The 22,952-nt window shown below is 40.6% G+C and overlaps 1 protein-coding gene across 1 annotated transcript; it reads left to right on the top strand.

Moving 5' to 3' along the window:
• The first annotated feature begins 1,362 nt into the window (after positions 1-1,362).
• Positions 1,363-22,051, top strand: arhgef25b (Rho guanine nucleotide exchange factor (GEF) 25b). Its single transcript, XM_039796823.1, has 16 exons — positions 1,363-1,851; positions 9,398-9,720; positions 9,813-9,911; positions 12,785-12,912; positions 13,245-13,311; positions 13,480-13,583; positions 14,591-14,660; positions 15,978-16,067; positions 16,167-16,259; positions 16,579-16,629; positions 16,974-17,051; positions 17,152-17,343; positions 17,425-17,605; positions 17,696-17,901; positions 18,002-18,134; positions 21,091-22,051. Exons 1-16 carry the CDS (start codon positions 1,758-1,760, stop codon positions 21,183-21,185), a joined length of 2,004 nt encoding a protein of 667 aa, XP_039652757.1. The 5' UTR covers positions 1,363-1,757; the 3' UTR covers positions 21,186-22,051.
• Positions 22,052-22,952: the final 901 nt, after the last annotated feature.

The following is a 22,952-nucleotide window of genomic DNA, read 5'->3' as shown; positions in this document are numbered from 1 at the left end:
AATGTTTTACTTTGCACACAAAACATCATAGATACCATTTCTGATTTTAAATACTAAATGCAACAACAAACAAAAAACACACACTACTTTATCCTGATGATTAAATATTGGCTAATTAGTAGTGTGCATGCACATATACACAAGCATTCAGATAAAATAATCCTACATTGTGGAGAGATCAGTGCTTTACAGCTCACATGGATCATGTGTCAGCACAGTTTTTAAAGGCTTAACTCGACGGCCAAAAGAGCAAGAGCATTTTGATATTTTTATAGCTGTAATCTGTCCTCAGTGGATTGAGATTCCAGGGTTGTGTTGGTCTAGTGACGCGAATGTGTGCTTATCTGTGTGTGTGTGTGTGTGTGTGTGTGTGCGCGTGTGTGTGCGCGTGTGTGCGCGCGTGCGTGCGTGCGTGCATGCGTGCGTGCATGCGTGTGTCAAGTTGTCTAAAATATGTGTAAGACACAGCAGCTGTGTTAGAGACAGATTCTTCTCTTCCTGTCTTTTTTTCTTCTTCACTGACTTTGTCCATGTTTGGGTTCGTATGAGTTTATGCATAAATCTCCTTGAATCACACTGCCGGCTGCCACGAGCCTGGACAGCTGCGCTCAGAAGATCATCTAGTCGTGAATGCTTAATCTTGGCTTTGAGATTAAATCGGTCTGCCTCCATCCTGCCAGCTCAGTTTGCTGTGTGTGGGATATTTCCACATGTTGGTTTTTCCACAGCAGAGGAAATGCTTTGGTACCTGTGTTGACAAAAGAGACTACCTTATTGATTAGGAGGGGAGTTTTTTTTACCTCTTCTAAAATAACATATATGATTTTTGAATTTTATCTAAAACTACAGTATGTCTGGGTAACCCTTCAGTACAATTTGCATTTGTTAATTTGTTGTTGGTGGCTAGGTCAAATAAAAAGGGATTATCCAGTGTATCACAAGCAAAAAGGAAAGATTAAGAAGAAAAACTAACTGCCTACTGCAGATGTTTGCACATCTGCAGCAGGCATGTACAGTGTGTGATGGCTTGTGATGGCATGTACAGTGTGTAAATGCATGCAATAACATTTCATTTAAATTTGTTGTTGTCTTTGTTGTATGGGCGAAGAGAAAGTCAAACCGTTTGCTTATTTCATATGAAAAAGCCATGTTTGTCAGTGTACTAAAGGTCCCACAGCCACAGAGCAAACACTGAGAAGAGAAGCTGATGAGGGAGGTGTGAAGAGAGAGGGGAGAGGGAGCAGAAAGAGAGTGGAGAGGAATTAGAGGCGGTGGGACTGGGAAACAGATGATGGCATAGCAGTGCAGCATGTTAGCCACCACCCCCTCCCTCATCACAGCCCCTCCCATTCCCTGCCTCTCTATCGCTCCCTCACTTATTTTTGGTCCATCTCATAATCTTTGGCCACTATCTGACCACACAGAGAGGCTTGAGAGTGGAGGAGAGTGCTGTCTCTCTGGTGTTTTTTTTGCTGTTATTCTTCAAATCATGGGATGGAAACAGAATTTTTTCGTCTTGTCTCAGGGGTATCTATGCAGATTTGGACTATGACTGTGGAGCGCTCTCTACACTTTTTCTCCCATCTCCTCCTTGTATTACCGAAGGAATAGTGTGTGTGCGTTTGTGTGTTTGTGTGTGTGTGTGTGTGTGTGCGTTTGTGTGTTTGTGTGTGTGTGTGTGTGTGTGTGTGTGTATGTCCCTCCAGCATGATGTCTGCTTCTGATAGTCTTGAGACTAGCAGCAGGAGTGGATCATCATGAGAGGGGGTCACCACCAGCGAGGGTGTGGGTGTCAGCACCTGTTCAGAAAACTGCTCAGCAAATGTGGCTGCTGCTTTGTTCAAGTTAGAGGTACGTAGATGCTGTAGTTGACTGTGAAGTGACGTTTTTACTTATATGAAACAGCTATTTTTATTGCTTGTATAAAAAGTTTTGTCCTGTAGGAGATGCACTTGGATGTTACTTATATGTCATATACATCAATCTGCATGACTGGAAATAATTACTCCCCATTCCCTGAGACCACAATAGAAATAAGTCATACAGAGTAGGGCTTTATTGTGTTATCCTGACTTTTCCTTTTATGTAAGCACTCTGCCCTAATTGTGGTAAAGCAAGAGTTTCTTCTTTTATTATCAACATATTGGAGGTTGAAGGGAAATAAGAAAGCCTTATACTTCTTGTTACACTCTTTTTAAAATTATTTAATCAACAATATTGTTATATTTTTAAAAGTCTGTTGACTTTTTACTACATTTAGTAAATGTTAATTTTGGGGCTCCATATGTGACGGCGTAAAAAATGAAACATTAGCTTACATTAGTAAAGACCTTTCTCTTTTATGCCTTTGTTCCTGTGTAGCGTTAGTTTTCATATCAGATGGATTTTTGATGGCAGATAAAAACAGTGGGATTTTCTTAGGTTTTGTACCCCTACAATTACAGTGAATCTGCTTCAGAGCAAAGGCAGCTGGACGTACACAAACTTTTGGACATGCACATAGGTAGACCCACATAAACACGTCCCATTACTGCCCCGACCCTTAAATCCTCTGTTGTTCTAGTTGCTCCGGTGGTGATTACAGAACAGCTCTTAGCTGCACTTCTCTGACAGGCCCTGCAAATAGATGTGTTAAATATATAAAAAATAAAAACAGCCTTGAGATTTAGTTGCCTTGCTTTCTCACCTTTGATCGCAATGTTGAATAGAACATCTCGTGAATAGAACATCTCAGACACTTTTCTTTCTTTCAGTATTGCTGCTATACAAGGTGTTTTCTTTCCATCTGACTCTAAAAATACCCATTCTGTGTGTTTGTGAGTCTGTGGGTGAGTTTGCTTTGTGTTTATAGAAAGCCTAGTTACAGCCAAGTTCTTTTTTCATCTAATCAGTTTTTCTCTTCTTTCATACTTTTTCTGTTATTGTGGTTGCAGGAATAGTTTTGTTGCAGAGCCATTTTCTTACATTTTCAAGTGTTCTTGTTTGGTTTAGGGCTTTCTCCCCTGTTTTATTGGGGCTTTTTGGTCTCCCTCTACCTCCCCTGAAGACTTCCTTCTTATAACTCGTTCATTGTGCAATCTCTCTCATTGAGGGCCCTATTTTAACGATCTGAAACGCAAGTATGAAACGTTGCTATTATACCGGCGGGATAAATGACGCAAATCTAAAATGGGTTGGTCTGAAGTAGCTAGGTGTGGTTTGGGCGTAACGTGCAATAAACCAATCAGAGCGTCATCTCACATTCCCTTTAAGAGCAGGCGCGCTTGTTCCATGGCGGATTGCTATTATGACGGCGGATTTACCTGGCGCACGCCAGCGGGAGCTGCCGATGCGAGATGCGGCAAAGTAATAAATGCCCGTCTTGGCCGGGTGGCGATGTTGCTGCGGCCCCTCGGGCGCATCTCCTCAAGTCTGGAGAGGATTGCTACAGCCATGGAGCGTACCTCCAAACGCACCACCTGCACCTGTTGTGCCCCTTCCTCTTCCCCCCACTCCATCTCCGTCCACCCGCTCCACCAGGAGGACATCGCGCATTACTCCCGGACCAGATCCCGCCGTAGTTCAACATCACGTCTCCTTAAGTCCTCTAATATTTCCTCATTTATGTCATCAACACATCCATGATTCACAGAAATGTTGTGTAAATCACAACAAGCCACAAAGAATGCTGCGAATTTTTGAGGATTGTACTGTAAAGTGCCTCCTGATATATCCAAACACCTGAAGCGCATTTTCAGTAATATTTTCCTTTGTAATTATGTATGGTTTGCAAAAATGGGAACTGCTGCATCCATTTAGATGAGAGAAGTGTATGCGCGTTGTGCACACGCTACATTATGGCCGAGCATTCGCCCCTAAAATAGCATCTGAATAACGCGCTACTGACTTTAGACTAGCAGCACTGACTTTAGACCAGGTTTTTCCTGGTCAGTGGCGGAATTGTTTTCTGAAACTGCAGAATAGCACCAAGTAACGTTTGCGCCGGAACACGCCTCCTCTTTTCGCTGAACCGCCCCCAGGAGCGCAAATACATTCCCTAATTTACCGACGTGCGTCTGTGGAGGGAAAAGTCCGCTGTGCGTCGGGTGCAAAATAGGAATGATACATGCGTCGGTGTACAAAGGCAATTGCGCTGAGTGCAACATAGGGTCCTGAGTGTTTTATTTCGTTTAGCACAATGTCCAACAGTTATTTATAAAGGCAGGGAAACGCCTCCAGATAAAGTATGTTTGGTTGAACTTACTTATCTAATAAGATAGAATTGCTTACTTATTACTATGTACTTAAAAGTCCTGCCAACAGTCTCACTGTCTCATAACACATGCATCACTGTTCCTCAGAAACTGCCATGACTAACAGTCCATTAGTCCACCAGTGTGTGTGAAATCATCATTGCCAGTATGTGAAGAAGTAAATATGATGACTAACAAGGACAACAGTGTTTAGTACCACTGATCACCTACAAATACAGAAGTTTATCTGTAGGCTCAGCCATCTTGCACTTGTTGGTTGTGTGTTTTTCTGGATTACTGTCGCTGAACCACAGGACTGCCTGATCATTAAAGCACACAATTAGACAATAAGACATGAGTCTAATGTCTCTAAAGTGTCAGACACTGAGAACTCAGTCACCTCCTCCCCAAATTTATTTCTAGAGCAAAGGCAATTCGAAGTGCTTTACATAATGCATCAAACAGGGAGAGCAAAACATTAAAATGTAAACTAAAATAATAGAAACTGCTGCTATAATCAAATGTTTTTTTTATATCAACAATAGATCAAATGATCACTTATTTGAAAGTGTTTTTAGTGGAAATTAACTCACAGAGAATATAACCCAACTCTGCAGTTCCCCTCAGCTCTACAGAGATTTTAGCATCTTTCAGCTTATTGTTTTGGTGTGGAGATCGTTTCCAGCCACAGCAGGCAACTGTTTTCATAGGAGCCTGAGAGGTTTTTGATTAGCAGCAAACAAAAACTATGAGGGATGGCGACAATGTACAAATGAGAAGCCACATCAGCAGCCTGCAGCGCTGTGGGAAAAAGAATGTGGTGGCATGAGGAGTAGATGTCCTGCAACACTGTGAAAACTGTAACTGGGTCAGTTGTCAACACACAGGATGTGAAGGGACATTAATCAGAATTATTCCCGTTTACCAGCAAATACAATCACCGTTATAATGGCTCAGGTCACAGACGCTAAGAGCAAAGAACAAAAAGAGTGAACAAACACTTATACACTTATATTGGTACCTGTAGACATATGGCAACATAGATGATGAAATGTGTGTTCTAGTGCCTGGTGTATCTCAGTTTGATATTACTTACTGAACCATTTTATGATGCAGCTGTGGTAGCTGGCCAGTGGGTAGCAAGTAGCCTTAGCAGTTAGCGACAGCAAAACTGATCGAATGTTTTAAAGTTAATTAAGGTACAGTCCAATGACTGATAAGTAGAAGCTGTTAGCAGGAGCATTTGAATGTATGGAGTGGGAGTTGGATAGATACTCTGTGTAAAGGTGAGTAGTTGATGCACAGGGAGATCAGCTGATCATATTCTGCTTTAACCCTGAGCTCCATTCTGCATTTGTATGTGACCAACCCGTTTCCCGAGGCTTTTAAAAGGGTGACAGCAACTGTAATGTAGCATTTTCCTACATGTTAAAAGTCCATCCTCATGTTTAGGAATGAAACCACTCATTAGTTTAATGTGGAGCAAAGAAGATGACACATTGATGTTCGTGTGCATTTTAAATTCTATTAATCTATCACTTTCCTGGATTGATAAACTGTGAATCAACTCTGTTTAGGAGTGAGTGGATGCAGACGACATGAAAGTGACTGATTTGTAGTTTTAGTGACAGCGGTTTGGACTGAAAAGTATTTTTCTTGGCAGTATTCCAACAGGAAGTGAAGCAGGCCTTTTAACCCCAAAATGACTATTTGATTCCAATAAAGACAATTTCATACATCAGCACTGATAAGCACGCACAGAATATGAAGCACAAACATATTCAGCTGCCATACACACACAAATGAAGGCCTGGCACGTAACATGTGTAAAGCTTTAGTCATGCTTAGACTTGGTGAAGTGTCGTTATTATGTTTGAAGCTTGAGAAGCATCTCAATAATTCCTGCTGTTGCTGACCATGACCATTTATGGGGTTTAGTGGGGGAAGATGTAGTTAACTGTCTCCTAGCCATCTGCTTTAATAGAGAGAGGGAGAGAGACTTCCATGATGTAAAATCGCTTCTCTAATGTTTCTTCTCTTTATACACCTAACATTATAAAATATTGTAGGTTTATTTTTGTGGAAGGATTTTGTATTGTAGCTGTAACAGTAAATATACCACCTTGCCTTTAACAATACTGTGAAAACCAAAGTCAAACTTTTTGGTTGTCATTCAAAAGTATCATTTAAGTGGTTACTAATTACCCATCAATTCAGAGATTGTACAAATTACAGATTATATTACATCTCACATCGTATTGATGATGGACTACTACAACGTTTTACTCAAACAGACAAACTGCCACTTTACTATTAAAGAACCTAACATTTTAAATCATACTACTTAAAAATTAGCATACTCAGAGAGAGCAGGTCATACTAAGTCACTTTTTAGTAAGAAAGACTGTGGTTTTGACGACTACAACAAGCTTAAACGGGATTGTTTTAAAGGTAACAGTTAAGAAACGTATATCTCTCCTCACCTGCATGTCTAGAATAGGTGTGTCATCACAGCTTTATTATTGGTCTGTTAATTCCACTCTCACATGTGAAACTGTTGTGAGCCACAGTGTAGTGCAATTTGCTGACACCGAGCTGCCAGGCAGGTAATAATCCAACAGACAGGATTACTGTTGGAGAGACTGACCCTTCACTAATATTTTGGTCCCATTTACTGCCATCTCTTTCCATCTGGGTAGATGTGTTGTCCGAGCCACTGGGGTAGCCAAGAGAATCAAACCCCACCCAACCTTAATCCAGCCATTAATTAATTAATCAATTAATTTGTGTGGCACATGAAACCACCTCCATGACAAATTACACAAATCTGCCCCAGTGATAAATGTGAATGGTCATAGAAAATGTTTTTCTTAAAATTTAACATCCAGTATTTACTATTTTCATAGACAGAACGTTTATACAAGAGGACAATGTTTAATATAATTTGGATGTCCATAAAGCCTGCATGCGAGGATGCATTCACAGCATGCATGCTTGCAGGCTGACTGCTGACACTCCCTGCGGACCGGATAGTGGGCCAGCTGTTGCTCTGTGGGAAAATGACACATAACAAGCGCCTCAAACAAACATGACAAGCTGAGTCGCTAAGCTCTGCAGTGGTTTGGATGTCACAATGACCATTACGGACCATTAAGGGTCAGTTCATAGGAAAGGCTGATGTGTTTGTCGAAAACCCTGCAGTAGGGTGCACTTTTTGCATCATTTCAACAGATGGTAAGGTGGTTGTTAATGGTCTGATCTTGATAGATGAAAAACAAAGAGACCAGATGCCTGCCTCTGCTCAACGTGACATACAGTATGTGTGTGTGTATGTATGTGGGCATGTGGATGTTTGCACCAACCTGATTCTTAAGAATTTGTTCTGGTATGGTCTTATTTGAGTCACATAGTTGAGGCTATGGTGTCAGAAATAAATTTTATAGTTAAATTACAGACTTTCTGACAGTTTATGGTTAATTGCAGGGATGTTGTTGGTCTGTCTTGGCTGACACGCATCTTCTATGTTGCGCAGAGATCAGGGACAGTGCCCGGCAGACTGGGGTGGTGGTTCCCATTTCTAAAAAGGGGGACCTGAGGGTGTGCTCCAATTATCGGAGTATCACACTGCTCAGCTTCCCTGGGAAAGCTTATGCCAGGGTGCTAGAAAGGAAGGACCGGGGCCGTTGCTATGAGTCATTTGGTCGTTATATAACTTGAGTTTGTCCAGTACTTTAGTTTATAACTTAACATCTGCAAAACTAATGCTGTACTTTGTGTTTAATGCTAAGTACCAAATGTTAGCCACGCTCGACTAAAATGGTGAACATGCTAAACCTCACACCTGCTTAACATTCAGCATTGCCATTTTGATATGCACTGGTAATGGAGCTTCACATAGCCGCTAACATGGCTGTAGACTCTTTTATTTTTATATTAACATTATAACTATACAGTACGTATTTGAAAAAAAAATCATCACACATGATCATCACCAATGTTGTGAACAGTAAACGTAATATTTGTGTATTTTATTGCAATTATTGAAGATTTGCTGGTCCCCGTGAAATAAAAGGAGAACTGAAATGAAGCATGAAGAAAAACCCATTATTTAGTATTTCACTGTCAATATGGCATCTTGTTTAATTGCAGTATCAGGCAGTTTTGGCAAATGGCTGACCCAGATTTCCACTGCCTTCTTGAAAGCTTGTTATTATGATTACAGCTTACATAAATGTGCTGACAGGGAATAGTGGCTTCTGGAAGGAGTCCAAAACGACAAAATGAGGCTCCTGAAAGATTCCACTTTGCTACGATCAGCAGAACAGAGTGAAATGTTAATGTTAGGGTGCTTGATTAAACAGTGTGGTAGAGGATTATGTACCAGTTTCCATAGTCAAGAGACTTAAAGCTGTAAAAAAAAATCCAGCTGTGGCGTAAAAGGGTGTCAGTGCCAGTGTTGTAGAATGAGGGCAGTTCATTGCATATGTGACGTGTTTAGTTGTGACTAAGGACAGGATAAAATCATTCCAGTTTGCATTCTTTAAATCTTATTGTTGAGAGGTTGGTGGTTCAATATCCACCCCTATATAGGTTCAGGCAGCATTGCGTTCTTTTTAAATAAATAAAAAATGCCGAACGACTCATGTCATGTTGTCTGCATGTCACAACATGAGGTGCACCTCTGCAAATGCAAATTATGTTTGTGTCAATGCATTAAAAAGAAGACTTTCCATGTTCAGTTTAGATTTAATTTATTATTATCTATTGTCCAGTACTGCCTATTGTCCAGTATTGCTTCTACACAGCTTAGTAAAAGCCATAGAATGTATAAAGCGCAGTGATGGACCTTTGGTTGGTGTCATCACATTTTTGGTTTAAATGCACTTTCTTTTTTAGACAGTGTCTAACAAATGCATTATATAAATTCTGCTTAAACTTATGAGTCCTTCCTCGTGAGAACAGATGTGTTTATAATGATTTAGGACCGGTTGGTACAGTAGCTGCAGCTACTAAAGTTACAGTTAGGGCTTAACACAGGAAATTGACCAACATTTTTGTGCAGAAATCTGTCTGCAGCGTCTGACCTGAGAGGATGTACCCCACAATTAGTTGCTGTATGTTAACCCAATCCTTTTCTGTCTTTCTTTCTTTTTTTCTCTCTACAGCAGAGTCTTACTCTGTGGCAGGCAGTACCGTCAGTATCACCCCATCAGTGGGCCCTGTGCCCCACCAGGCCCCAGGCAGTTCCAGCCCCTGCTCACACTCCTCGTCTGGAGGATCACGGCACCCTGTCAGTGCCCTCAAGAAATGGCTCACCAATCCCGTCCGCAAGCTGAGCTCTGATGCCAGAGGAGGAGCGGGAAAAGTCGAGAAGCAGATGTGGAAGTCAGACAGGAGGCAACCGCCATTGCTCTTTTCCCACAATGAAACTCAGCCTAGGCCTCTGGAACCGCACAACAACTACGCCATCCTCTCGTCAGGAGACACGGTGAGACCTAAAGACAGACGGCTACATTTATACCTCCTGAGGAAACATTTTATGTTCTTGTTTGTAACGGTTGTTGTGTTTGTGTTCTACAGGTGTTGAAAGACAGTCTGTTGAGTCCAGCAACTCCTTCTCCTACACAGCCGCCCTGTCACAGCTACTTATCTGACCTCCTGCAAGGCACAGACAAACAGGTCTGTCTCAGTAGATAAAGTACAGTTGTCAGTGAATCTGATTGATTGATTGATTGATTGATTGATTGATTGATTAATTGATTGAAGATTGATGAATCCTGAAATGAAGATGTATTAGAATATAAGAACTAAAGAACTAGAAAACTGAATCATATGAACAAAGAAAGTAGAAAAAGTTAGTTTTTTTACCTTGGTCATCCGGTCTACAAGAACATAAAAAAATTTTTTTTTGCGGTGCAAAGAAAGTTGGGGAACATATAGTACAGGTTATTACTGCAATGGTATGAAATGACACAGTGTATAAAATTTATATTTTTTTCTGATGGGACAATAAAAATACAAAGTAGTTGAGAGAAACAAATGAACAATAAATAATGCAAACTAAAAGTCGAAAGTGCTCCCACCACTGGATTCTTCACTCCCCTTACAGTTATTGTAATACTTTCAGTAGAACCTCTCTCATCATCAACCCCTTTAGTAATGCAGGTCTCATGAGTTAATAATGTATAAATGACAGAAACACATACACCTAAATGTCGATACAACTCTCACTGCATCTATGAATTATAAACGTGCACATCTCTCTACATCCTGTACAGTTGTATTAGCATGTGAAAGGCTTTTTATTTGCACACATCATTCGACTAAGTGAATAGCATATACTTTTACTGCATATTTTGTGTTTATGCACACACACAAACACACAAGCACTTACGACTTCTGATAACCCTACAATGTAGTGAATACTATTTGAAAGGCCCTGTGTAGTGGAATCAATTCTGTGGGCTTTTCTAGACGACATCTGGAAGTAATTAACTAGCAAAGCAGTCTGTAAAAGGCTAAAACAGGGTCAGGGTTGGGGGTGAGGAGGGTACTGTCATGACACCCAAGAAGCCTGAGCAATAGAGAGCTAATTAGCCTAGGGGAGCTCCAGGGTCACCGGCCGTATGTGAACATAAATACTGCCGTTGGCTGTAGGATTGGAATGGGTTTACCTACACCTACAGCTCGACATGAACTTGTAGTTCTTGGTCTCCTTCCTTCCTTGGCTGTCAACTGGTCCAGTTCCTGTAGGTATTGTTTCACATTGTTCTGCTTGATAAATGACTGACCTCACTTTTAGCCTTTCTCAGTCCAATGGCCCTTTGAGACATATAGAGCCCTGCATCTTTATGTTTACTTCAGCTTCTCAACCCTTCAATGTTGTCCTGCCCAGGTCAGGGTAAATAGAAGCCTAATCATCTCTATAAATGAATAAATTGACATTCTGGGAAATATGCTTATTTGCTTTGGAGTCAGGTGAGAAGATTGACACCAATCTCACGTTTGTATGGTAAATATAAAGCTACACCAAGTGGCCAGTCAGTTTAGCTTAGAAAAGGAAACAGCTAGCCTGGCTCTGTCTAATCTCTACAAAAACCGAAGTGTAAAAATGACAAGTCACTCTTTAACAAGGAGTTATATGACTGACTATTTATTGCCTGGGAGTAGTAACTTCCTGGAGTCTCTGGCACATAGCTCAACACATAACCCATTGTAAAGTGTAAATTGTCATTTAACGGATTAAACAAAGAGATATAACATGTTAATTAGTGAGCTTCAGAGATGCTGGTAGGCAGATTTTGTTGACAGAGCCAGGCTAGCCGTTTCCCTCTGTTTCCAGTCGTTAAGCTAAGCTAAGCTAACCGGATGCTGGCTCCAGCTACAACCCCAGAGACATGAGAGTGGTATCAATCTTCTAATCTAACTCTCGGCATAAAAGCAGATAAGCATATTTCCCAAAATGCCGAATTATTCCTTTAACCTCCTCGCCGTTTTCAGAGAAGCTAATGGAGTTCAAGCTGATGAGAAATTACTGTAAGAGGCAATGAAACATTTAGAGCAACAAGCAAGCTAAGCTTATTTTTAATGGCTTCTGACTAGTTGATCAGAACCAGAGTGGACATGGAGTTTGAATAAGCCTGAGATGTTTCTCATAGGCAGGATGTGTGCTGGGTAAAGACAAGGAACAGTCGACTCAGACAGAGTGAGAGAGCAAAAAAGAATGAGGAAAATAAACAGCAGAAGGATTATCATCTAGTGCGCCGAGGCAGAGCACAACATGTGGTGAGACTACAGTTTGTCAAGAGGATTGCAGTCAGATTCACATTAGATTATACTGCTTTTAAGTGTGGAGTGATAGTTGTTATATAACAACTTTCCATACTGTGGTCAATTACCCCAACCTTTATAAGCTGACTGGACAAATTGTACAAAATGTTGCTCATTATTCACATCATCTGTCAGGCCACATTCTACTTTTCCAAATGTATCTGCCCAACAGTCTCCTGAGCAGCAAGAAGAGACATTAAAAAGTTATTATTACTCTCAGGTTACTTGGGATTTGGGGAGAGCAGAGTGGAGCATACAATTGTTCTACTGATGTGTTCCCCAGAATCAGGACCCTCTCATCTTTACAGTATATATTTCTACAGATGTGTGCTGGCTGGGTCAGGGGCTGCTGTAGATGGAGCTTTATGATTTAAGTTTGTTGCTTTACTTGTTAAATAATGGGTGACTTTACTTCTTAACCTCAAAATAAAAACCATCTAAGAGGTTTACAGGGCAAATCTTTCAATAGTAAAACTGATAACAACTCTAATAAAAATGTTAATCTGAGGAGTACCTAGTAATTATAGCTATCAAATAAATGTAGTGGAGTAAATGGAAATACTAAGTAAAGTACCTCAAAATTATACTTCAGAACTGTACTAGAGAAAATTTACTTTTCACTGGCTCACTGCCCTACAGAACAGGATCTGTCTGTCTCCTCTCACATAATATGTTACAGTGATGCTTACCAAAAGCTGTACTGTCTTGTTTGTGTGTTTTAGAGTCAAAAGTCCAGCATCCACACTCTCCAAGGGGAAGATGGCTGCACTGTGACTGATGACTCAGCCAGCCAGTGGTCTGCTACAGTGGACAGCGAAGAGGAGAGAAACATTGCCTTAGAAAAGAGCATGTAGGTGTTGACCTCTACATTAACGGAGTAGTTTGACATTTTGGGGAAACATTCTTATTCACTTTTTTTCATAAAGTTAGATAAGAAGATTGATACCCCTTTCGTTTTGGACAGAGATATTTTCAAAACAGTGCTTGTGTGGATGGGATTTTCTTTGAGAACGAAGACAGGAAAACACTGTTTACAAAAATACCCATGTACATGTGGACTATAGGCATAACTATCAGCAAGAACGCGAATAAGCATATTTCCAAAATTTGGCTATTTTGTCAAAATGTACATTTCTATTTCTTAATGTCCTTTGTTTGCCGTTTTCAAAATCTCTATCTCAGATATGTGCTGACAGAGCTGATAGAGACAGAAAGGTTGTATGTGGAAGATCTTGGACTCATAGTGCAGGTATGTCTCTTTTCCAGTCTTTAGTAAATAATCTGCTTATGACATTTAGACATTACCGAGCTCCCTTTATCAATAACACTCTGCAACATTCACGTCTTAAACTGACTATCCAAAACTCTGATTTGATTAGTGACACGTGTGTGTGTGTGTGTGTGTGTGTGTGTATAGGGCTACATGGGCACCATGGCCAATCAGGTAGTTCCAGAGGACCTAAAAGGGAAGGATAGGATTGTGTTTGGAAACATCCACCAGATCTACGACTGGCATAAGAAGTGAGTCAGAGTGCGCGTCTATTGTTGTCATACGGTAACGTTGATGCAGGCGACGGAGCCGTACCGTAGCAACGGTAATACAGGCTCACTAAATTCATTACGCAGCAGTAGGCTACATCCGTGGAGGCAGAGAGAGCGTTTTTCTATCTGCGGCCAATTTGTCACGAAAATCCGAAACCGCCTGAGCGCAGAGTCTATCGACGCTCTCTGCTTCTTGAAAGCACACTTCCAGAAGAAAAAGAAAGAAGGGCAGTGTGAGAATGCATTGTAAACTAAAAGAAATATGTAGCCTAAGTTGTCACGAGTTCAATGCAATGCTGATATTGTGTTTAGGCATTTTTTCCCCCCAATTCAGTTTTACATAGGATATGGCCCTGTCTTTTTGCAGTGCACAGTTGTACATTTCTGTGGGTCGTTTTCTTTAATTTAGTTGAACTTGTGTTTAAAAGAGAAATGCCTGCCCTGCCCTAATAAAGAAATATTTGGTTAACTTCGAGTGATTATTCCCATTTGCAGCCGTTTACAAATCTCAACAGTCACAGAATGGATTTCGTTTAACAGAATGGTTTAGGAATCATTCAATGGTTTACTTTAGCAGATTTTGTTAGTTTTTATAATGAAGTTCTGTAAAATATTGGTTTTATAAGAGTTGCCTAGATTTTATGAAGACAATTGATGATGGACATAAACTGTGTTCTTTTGCCCTAATAATGATATAAATAATATATAAAAATGTCAGTTTGGGATTTGGGAACGCATATTTGAATGATATCGATACATTACTTGGGTTTAAAAAAAAAAAAAAAAAAAAAGCTATTCCCGGGATCTGATTCATCTAATTTTCGGAAAAATACCCTGTGTGTGTGTGTGTGTGTGTGTGTGTGTGTGTGTGTGTGTGTGTGTGTGTGTGTGTGTGTGTGTGTGTGTGTGTGTGTGTGTGTGTGTGTGTGTGTGTATGTGGATGGATGACTGTTTCTGCCTGACTTTCTCTGCTTTGTTTCACACAGTTATTTGCTGGGAGAGCTGGAGAAATGTGTGGGTGATCCTGACCGCCTGGCCCAGCTCTTCATCAAACATGTGAGTCTACATCAGTGAGTTACCACCATCCATATGTGTCTTGATCTTGCATCTGCAGGTGCAGCTGCAGAATAAACAGTTTTCCAATCATCAGCTCTCAAAGCTGACAATCAGCGTTAAAGATGCTCTGCAGAAACCGCGCAATGTGTGAAAATGAGCTGGAATTACAGATCTCAGAGATCTATAAAAAGTATTCACACCCTCCTTGTTTTTTATATGTGGTTGTTTAAAACCAGACTGATCTCCTGAAGTGGCGTATGTATGACACGCCAATTTGTATTCCATTTTTAGCGTGTTTATCAATGCCGTTTGGCCTCCATTGACTTACATTACCTTGAGATTGCGTGTTAATTTACGGCGTAGCGAGTAGTATGAAAAGGTGAAAATCCGCGTAGGGTGGTTGGTTGGGTGGTGGATGGGTCAAACAAAGGACTTTCACCCAGGAGACCGGGGATCGTGTCCCGCGTGTCACATTTCGTAAACTCAACCGTCGCTTTCTTCTTTTACTAAACCCAACCCGTCTGCTGTATATGGCGCTCAAAATGCGTACAGATAACACGCCACTTGGCTTTAGAAAGTGGCGTGTATGTTTACGCGATAACACGCCACTTGGCGTCCGCTGTATACGGTGTAGACATAAACGCGGATAGTTCAAAATGCGTACAGATAACACGCCACTTGGCTGAAGAAAGTGGGCATGTATGTTTACGCGAAGTCATGATGTTATGTTGTTAAAACTGAACTTTGAGAAAACTATTTAATATCAAAGTGAAAACAGATCTCTACAAATTGAGAATGGAAGGAATTACAAACATATACAAGAGAATAAATTGAAACATACTGATCACGTGGATTCAATGTTGTAAAACATAAAAAGGGTAGTATATACATTTTATTGGCATTTTACATATCGGTATCAGTATATAGTGTCGTTACAGCAGAAAAATAAACTACTGGAGAAAATCTGAAAAATATTTTGATTTGGTGCAGCTTTTCCAGCTCAGCTCCTCTATCCACTTCACTCAGTGTAGTGTAGCACGGCAATTAATCCACGGCAAATTAAACTATTCTTTGTCAGCCACTGGAACTATTTAATGAGGCAAAGGTCCTGCACTGGTTTAACAAAACCCCCCCCAAAAAAACTCATGAAGGAAATGGGAACACAAGAAAACCGAGAGGAAACTAAGAGTCAGAGTAGCTCAGAGGCTTAATTCTTCCTCTGTCCGTTCGTCACTGTCCCTCACACACAAATTATTTGGAATAATTGTCACGTGAGCTCTCTCTCTCTCTCTCTCTCTTTAATTCTTTTTTTTCCAGGAACGACGTCTTCACATGTATGTGGTTTACTGTCAGAACAAACCAAAATCAGAACACATTGTCTCTGAGTACATCGAGACCTACTTTGAGGTGAGTAAACTGTTGTACTAGTGTCAATTTTATTGGAGCTATTTAATGATTTTTATTTTTTACTGAGGACACGTTCTCTCTTTTTCTGTGACCTGACAGGATCTCAGGCAGCAGTTGGGTCACAGGCTGCAGCTCAATGATCTGCTTATCAAACCTGTTCAGAGGATCATGAAGTATCAGCTACTGCTGAAGGTTTGCAGTTTAACATGATTGTGTATCTGCATGCATGGCACTGTTACACAACATTAAAGATATAATCAATGTCCGCGAGAGAGGAATTGAAAAGGCAAACTGCTTCGGTCTTCCCACGAATTCTGAGGAAGACCTGTGTGCAGTCAATAGCCTTTGTCTTATTTATAATCATGTAGACACTATAATAAAAGGCTCTTCACATCAAGGTCGCATCCAAGTAGCGTTTCCTCCTTTGTTTTTTATTACGAGGGTATTGTTTCCTTTTTATTGAAAATTATTAAAACTCTAAATGAACCTCTCTTTGACTGTTAAACCCCAGGACTTCCTGAAGTACTACAGCAAAGCTGGAAGGGATGTTGAGGAGCTGCAGGTATGAGCTTATTACTTAATGTGAATACATATACAGTGAGCTGCCAGTTCATTAGGTACACCTACAGTAGCTAAAACTAATGCAGTCTAATACAACAGTCCTGCAATTAATCCTACCTTCATGAAGGTTATAAGGTTCAGTTTTTATTGAACTGTTGAACTGTTCTTTCAAACGTCTTGAAATTAGGATTTATTGCGGGGGGTTTGTATTAGACTGCAGTAGTTTCAGCTAGGTGTATCTAATGAACTGGCAATTGAATGTGTAAAGTGCTATTGTGAGTCTGTATAACACAAAATTGTGTTTTGACTTCAACTGATTCTCCTCCATCCAATTTCTCTCATCAGGGGGCGGTGGAGGTGATGTGTTTTGTGCCAAAACGCTGTAATGATATGATGAATGTGGGCAGGCTCCAAGGTTTTGAGGTGAGATACTGATTATTTCCTTTCCATCATCACAGATGAAATGCATATCCAGGGTGACTTACAGTCTATGGCAATGTTTGTGACGAACACACTGTTTCAGGGGAAAATAACGGCTCAGGGGAAGTTGCTCCAGCAGGATACCTTCTCTGTCAGCGAGCAGGAAAGCGGCTTACCGTCCAAAGCGAAGGAGAGGAGGGTCTTTCTGTTTGAGCAGCTGGTCATCTTCAGTGAGCCAATTGATAAGAAAAAGGGCTTCTCTTTGCCAGGGTACACTTTTAAGAACAGCATCAAGGTGCGAATGACACTGCGTTTTAAAACATCTTTGGTTTAGTGTTTTTTTCTTAATGTTTAACAAGTCTCCTGTGTGCTTCAGGTCAGCTGTTTGGGCGTGGAGGAGCACTCTGAGAATGATCTATGCTCTCTGGTTCTGACCTCCCGCGGGACTAATGGCAGTGTGACGCGCTTCATCATGCAGGCATCATCTCTGGAAATACAGCAAGCTTGGTTTGATGACGTGGTCCAGATTTTGGAGAGTCAGAGGAACTTCCTTAATGGTACCAGAGCTTAGTGTTTCTTCAATAAAACCACAGTTTTAAGAGTTTGGTGCGTTTGAGTAATGTGACATCTCTTCCTGTCCACTGGAGCCCTTCAGTCTCCAATAGAGTACCAACGCAGGGAAAGCAAATCAAACAGCCTGGGCAGGAACGTGAAGTCTCCAACTGCGTCAGCATCTGGCCTGCGACCTCACTCCTCTGCATCCATGGACCGACGCCAGAAGCCCTGCCTGCTCTCTTGCAACACCTCCCTGCCCTCTCTGCATCCACCACACCACAGCCCGGTCTTGAAAGTGGTGAGTGTGCAGCAACGCTCCCTTGCACATTTATGTACATTAATACATTTCTCCTTCTCTGACATTCTCTTTCTTTGATTTATCTTCTATCTCTCTCTAGCTTTCTAATCCCTGTGCTGCGACACCTCGAACAGCTCTCCCTCCACTTTCTCCCCCCCACCAGCTCAGTTTGTGCACAGAGGTGAGACACGCCCGCCGGACAGCCAATGGCCTGCAGCCAGCACAGCATGCAGGTACATCAGTCTTACTTCACACAGCGGTGAAAGGTGTATCCCAATTTGTATGTAGAAGTAGTAACATCACAATTTAAAAGGTTAGTTCACCCAAATTACAAAAAACACTTTTCCCTTACTGGCTGGTAAGTAATGAGGATAGTTTTTGGTTTTATTTACCCATGTTTAAAGATATCCATGTCCAAGATTTCTTTTGCTACCCAAATACAGTGAAGGTTAAATGTATAAAATGTAGAGTTTTCCTAATGAAACAATGTTAGACTAATACAAAAATGACTCTCATTGCCAACGGTTCTGCCCCAATCACATCCGAGAACTCACCGATCTGTCCTTGTGCAAATCACAAGTCAAAACTCACCTTTTAGAGATGCTTTTAATGTTTATGTTTTATATTTTTTGTGTTTTTTCTTTTTTAACTCTGTAAAGTGTCTTTAAATATTATGAAAAGCACTATATAAATAAAATGTATTATTATTATTATGAACATTGGTTTTTACATTGGGTGGATCAGATAGAGATGTTATCTCTATGTCAGCAGCCTGAGGCAGTTTGTTGTCGTGATCACTGACGATGAGGGGAAATTACTCTCTGGTTGCCTTTGTCAAATATCCTGTTGTTGTTTCTGCGTGGATTTACAAACCAGGTCGACCTAATCTGTAGCCAGCGTTATTCAGTCATCCAGTTTATGGAAAAACTCACTGACCTGCTGTTTTATCTCATTCTCTCAGACTTCCACCAGGAGAAGGAAATGGTTTGATCACATATTAGATGTGCTTATCTGGCCTGATTCTACAAAGTCGCTCTCGTCCTATTGTTGTCCGTCTTGGTGTTTTTGGATCAGCAGTGTTTACATCCTGCTCTAGGTGCAGGAGTACAGACAGGTTTCCTATGGTGCTAATCCCTCTGGCTTTTCTTAGTTAACATCTGTTTCTGCACATGACATTTTATGTAACAGCTCCATAATGTTATTTCTGTAAAATCCAATACCAATTATGAGGTTTTTCGTGTGGTTCATGTCAGAATTAGAGAAGCACAACATTTCTGTAACTTATACATACTTTTTAAAGCTGCACTAATCAGTATTTTAACACTTGATCAATTGGCCCAAATCATTTCCATCTCACAGTTTTCCTCAGCTCTATGGAGCTTTTTGGTGTCCTTCAGTTCATTGTTTTGGTTTTACACCCCACAACTTTACTGTTTTTGGTTCCCTCTCACTGCTCTCATCAGCCTAGTTTCAAGCAACGACAGGCGGCTGTTTTCAGGGAACAAATCTCTAAAAACCTCACTGTACCTGCTCAGCACCAAACAGAAGACACAGTTAGCGACTAGCTGGTGAACATGTGGGGGCATTTAGTAGCTAAGAGCTAAGACTAAGACTAAAGAGTCAGATATTTCCCTCAGGAGTTGTTAGAGACAAAAACAGAGCTAAAGGAAAGTTAAAATGGATTCACAATTGTCAGGTGGACAGAAACTCAACTCCAAATGAATGATTATGTTGCTTCGTAGCTGCTCAATGTATAAATGAGCAAATGTTTGCTAACATGTTAGCTGTAATAACTTTGTTAAAAATATGTCAATGTGTTAACAGTGAGTTCTGCTTCCCTTAAGTGGCTTCCCCAAACAAAAATTATTTAAAGAGGACATATCATGAAAACCCCATATTTTCAGTGCTTATATATTTGGGTATCTGGATTGTCAAAACCTGTGAAATAAGGAAACCCAGTCAGTTTTTTGTGGGATGGGATTTTACCGTAGACTGTAAAAAACAATACCGGACATAGCAGCAGTGACGTCACCCATTCAATTGTGGACTGCCGTTTCTTTCTTTTTTTTAAGATTATTTTTGGGGTTTTTCCGCCTTTATTTGATAGGACAGGGAGGTGAGAAAGGGTGAACACATGCAGGAAATCGTCACAGGTGGGACTCGAACCCTGGACCTCTGCGTCATGGCATAAGCCTCTCAGTGTATGTGTCCGCCCGCTCTACCCACTGACCCAACCCAGCCAAGTGGACTGCTGTTCTTGTAAACCACGAGTTTGCCATTTGGCCTTCGCCATCTTTTTTTTTTTTTTTTACCGGACGTGACCATATTTGGACAAGAGGGTGGAGCTGGGGAGGATGACGCAGCTAAACCAGTGTTGATTTTCAACTCCGGGCACTGGCGCAGCGTATAGTCAAGATTGTTAATGTTAATATTGGGTGATGTGATTACCCAATGAATCACATCATGATTTTATCTGAAAGCTTAGCTAATGTACAGTACAGGCCAAAAGGCATCAAAACTATGAATGAACACATATGGAATTATGTACTTAACAAAAAAGTGTAAAATAACTGAAAACATGTCTTATATTTTAGATTCCTCAAAGTAGCCACCCTTTGCTTTTTTTGATAACTCTGCAAACCCTTGGTGTTCTCTCAATGAGCTTCATGAGGTAGTCACCTGAAATGGTTTTACCTTCACAGGTGTGCTTTGTCAGGGTTAATTAGTGGAATTTTTTCCCTTATTAATAAAAAAGCAAAGGGTGGCTACTTTAAAGAATCTAAAATATAAGACATGTTTTCAGTTATTTCACACTTTTTTGTTAAGTACATAATTCCATATGTGTTCATTCATAGTTTTGATGCCTTCAGTGAGAATCTACAATGTGAATAGTCATGAAAATAAAAAGGAAACGCATTGAATGAGAAGGTGTGTCCAAACTTTTGGCCTGTACTGTATTTCAAATTTATTTTGTTAATTCACAAAGTAATATACAACATTTCATTTACTTTTAGGCCACCCAAAAGGACAGAATGATGAATTTCTTATGAGGAGTTGTGTGCCATTACCATTAACTGTTTGTGTAACATTGGAAATATAAAATAGGAACGTTCTGTCTACTATTTGAAGTTGCACATATAAACCACACAAGTATTAAAAACATTTAATTAGTTGCTTTTTTCCCCTCAGGGTGTGACTTCCAGTTTCCAGGAACCCACATTAAACGTGGGTGCCCATCGACCAAACAACCTGGATCACCTGAAGGAGATCGAGCAGTAAAATGAACTACGATGACAAATAAACTCACTTTACTTTTCTGCAGTAGGAGTGCCTCAACTGAGTCAGCATGATCTGTCAGCATTGTTTGTTTCACTCCTGTACAGATGTCATCAAGAGCTCAGTGTCTCCGTTCTTCACATTTTGCCCTTAATTTCCCCACAAATATCATTCAAATACCACCATGGTTTAGCCTAATCTGGATTTGATCTTGTATAATCATATTGGTTTGTGTGTGTGTGTGTGTGTGTGTGTGTGTGTGTGTGTGTGTGTGTGTGCGCATACATATTTGCACATGCACACATCTACAGATGGTGAAATGTGTGAAAATGCAGTTTTGAAGAACCACAGAGACTGTACTTCATATTGTACGTATATGTATACATTTCTTACTTTTTTCATTAGAATTCATGGATGAATATTTTTGTAGATCATAATATTTTCATAAAGGACCAATTACACTTTATTTCCCCTGAGAACGCTAATCTCAAATCCCTTTATGCAGTCATACTCTGTGTTCTCAAATGTCTGCATCCTTGAAATCACTGAGTGATTGCAGATTCCAGCTTCACTGTGGAGTCTGAATCCATACAAGTTGTGTATGTCTGTGTGTTCCCTGCAAACACCGTGTGTTCCTTGAGAAAATAGCTGTTTTCCCTTTGGTGGGCTATTTTAACCCTTGTTTTACTGTTATCTGAACCAAACACATTTGCAAACTCACACAGGGCACACATCCTAATCAAGCAGAAAAAGGACAAAGGGAAGACAAAGGTGCTCACCGGTCACTGTCATATTGAATGTAAATAATCTCATATGTGATCATATCAATAAAGCTCTTTGACTTATTGTGTCCTGATACACACAGAAAGGGAAATGCTTTTCAGATATTTGTCATCATTTTTGAAGAAAAAAAAAAAAACTTCTAAAAATATTTCAGAGCTAGCAGTGTGTTGCATGAGATGTTGGGTGAGACAATGTGTCCCTGGGCACAGACATGTCAAAGGACCCCCAACCCTCCTACATGGGAGCAAGATGTGGTTGTTTTGCGTTTCTTTGTAGTCGCTGTGGATCTCTTAGTTCTGCGTCTCTAGGTAGCTGATTAGCATTTTTTGGTAGTCGTGCAACTTTTTGCATCTTGTGTTGTTTTTCACCTCTTTGTAGTCATTCTGTATCTCTTTGTGGTCACTTTTGTCTCTCTGTGGTCATTTGTGCCTCTTTGTTGTTTGATTCAAACAAGAAATGGTAACAGTCACCTCAAACAGAGGCATTGGTCCAGGGGCCCCTTGGGACTGTTCAGTAATCCTTTCATCTTCCCAGGGTACTGTTAATATAAATAGATGCATTAAAACATTTAGGCTACTTTGGATGATATGAATTGTACAGTGACAGCAGAAGTCACTGCAGCAAACCATGAAAATGTTTTTTAAACAAGATTCTCCTCTCCAGCCTGCTGCTCTTTTTTTAAGTCAATTTTCTGACCATAATCTGTGTCAGAAGCCACGTTAGCAGCCACTTTAAGATTAAGACATACTTTATTGATCCTGCTAGGGAAAATAAAAAAAAGTTTCACTCTGTTGTTAGTTATTACACACAGAAATACACACATATGCCCAAGCCCTATACACGCACTAATGGAAAGATGTCAAAGTGAGGGGGCTGCCCATGACAGGCACCCTGAGCAGCTGGGGGTTCAGTGCCTTGCTCAATGGCACCTTGGCAGTGCCCAGGAGGTGAACTGGCACCTCTCCAGCTACCATTCCACACTCTGTTCTTGG

Source organism: Perca fluviatilis, chromosome 4, assembly GCF_010015445.1.
Source record: "Perca fluviatilis chromosome 4, GENO_Pfluv_1.0, whole genome shotgun sequence".
Taxonomy (NCBI): domain Eukaryota; kingdom Metazoa; phylum Chordata; class Actinopteri; order Perciformes; family Percidae; genus Perca; species Perca fluviatilis.
The sequence above is the reverse complement of the archived record's forward strand: the minus strand, read 5'-3'. Positions and strand labels throughout refer to the sequence as shown.

Excerpts from the sequence above, each read along its gene's own strand:
- arhgef25b (XM_039796823.1), top strand. The coding sequence starts at position 1,758 with ATGAGAGGGGGTCACCACCAGCGAGGGTGTGGGTGTCAGCACCTGTTC. Across the intron at positions 9,721-9,812 it reads TCCTCTCGTCAGGAGACACG|GTGTTGAAAGACAGTCTGTT; the intron begins GTGAGACCTAAA and ends TGTGTTCTACAG. Across the intron at positions 9,912-12,784 it reads TGCAAGGCACAGACAAACAG|AGTCAAAAGTCCAGCATCCA; the intron begins GTCTGTCTCAGT and ends TGTGTGTTTTAG.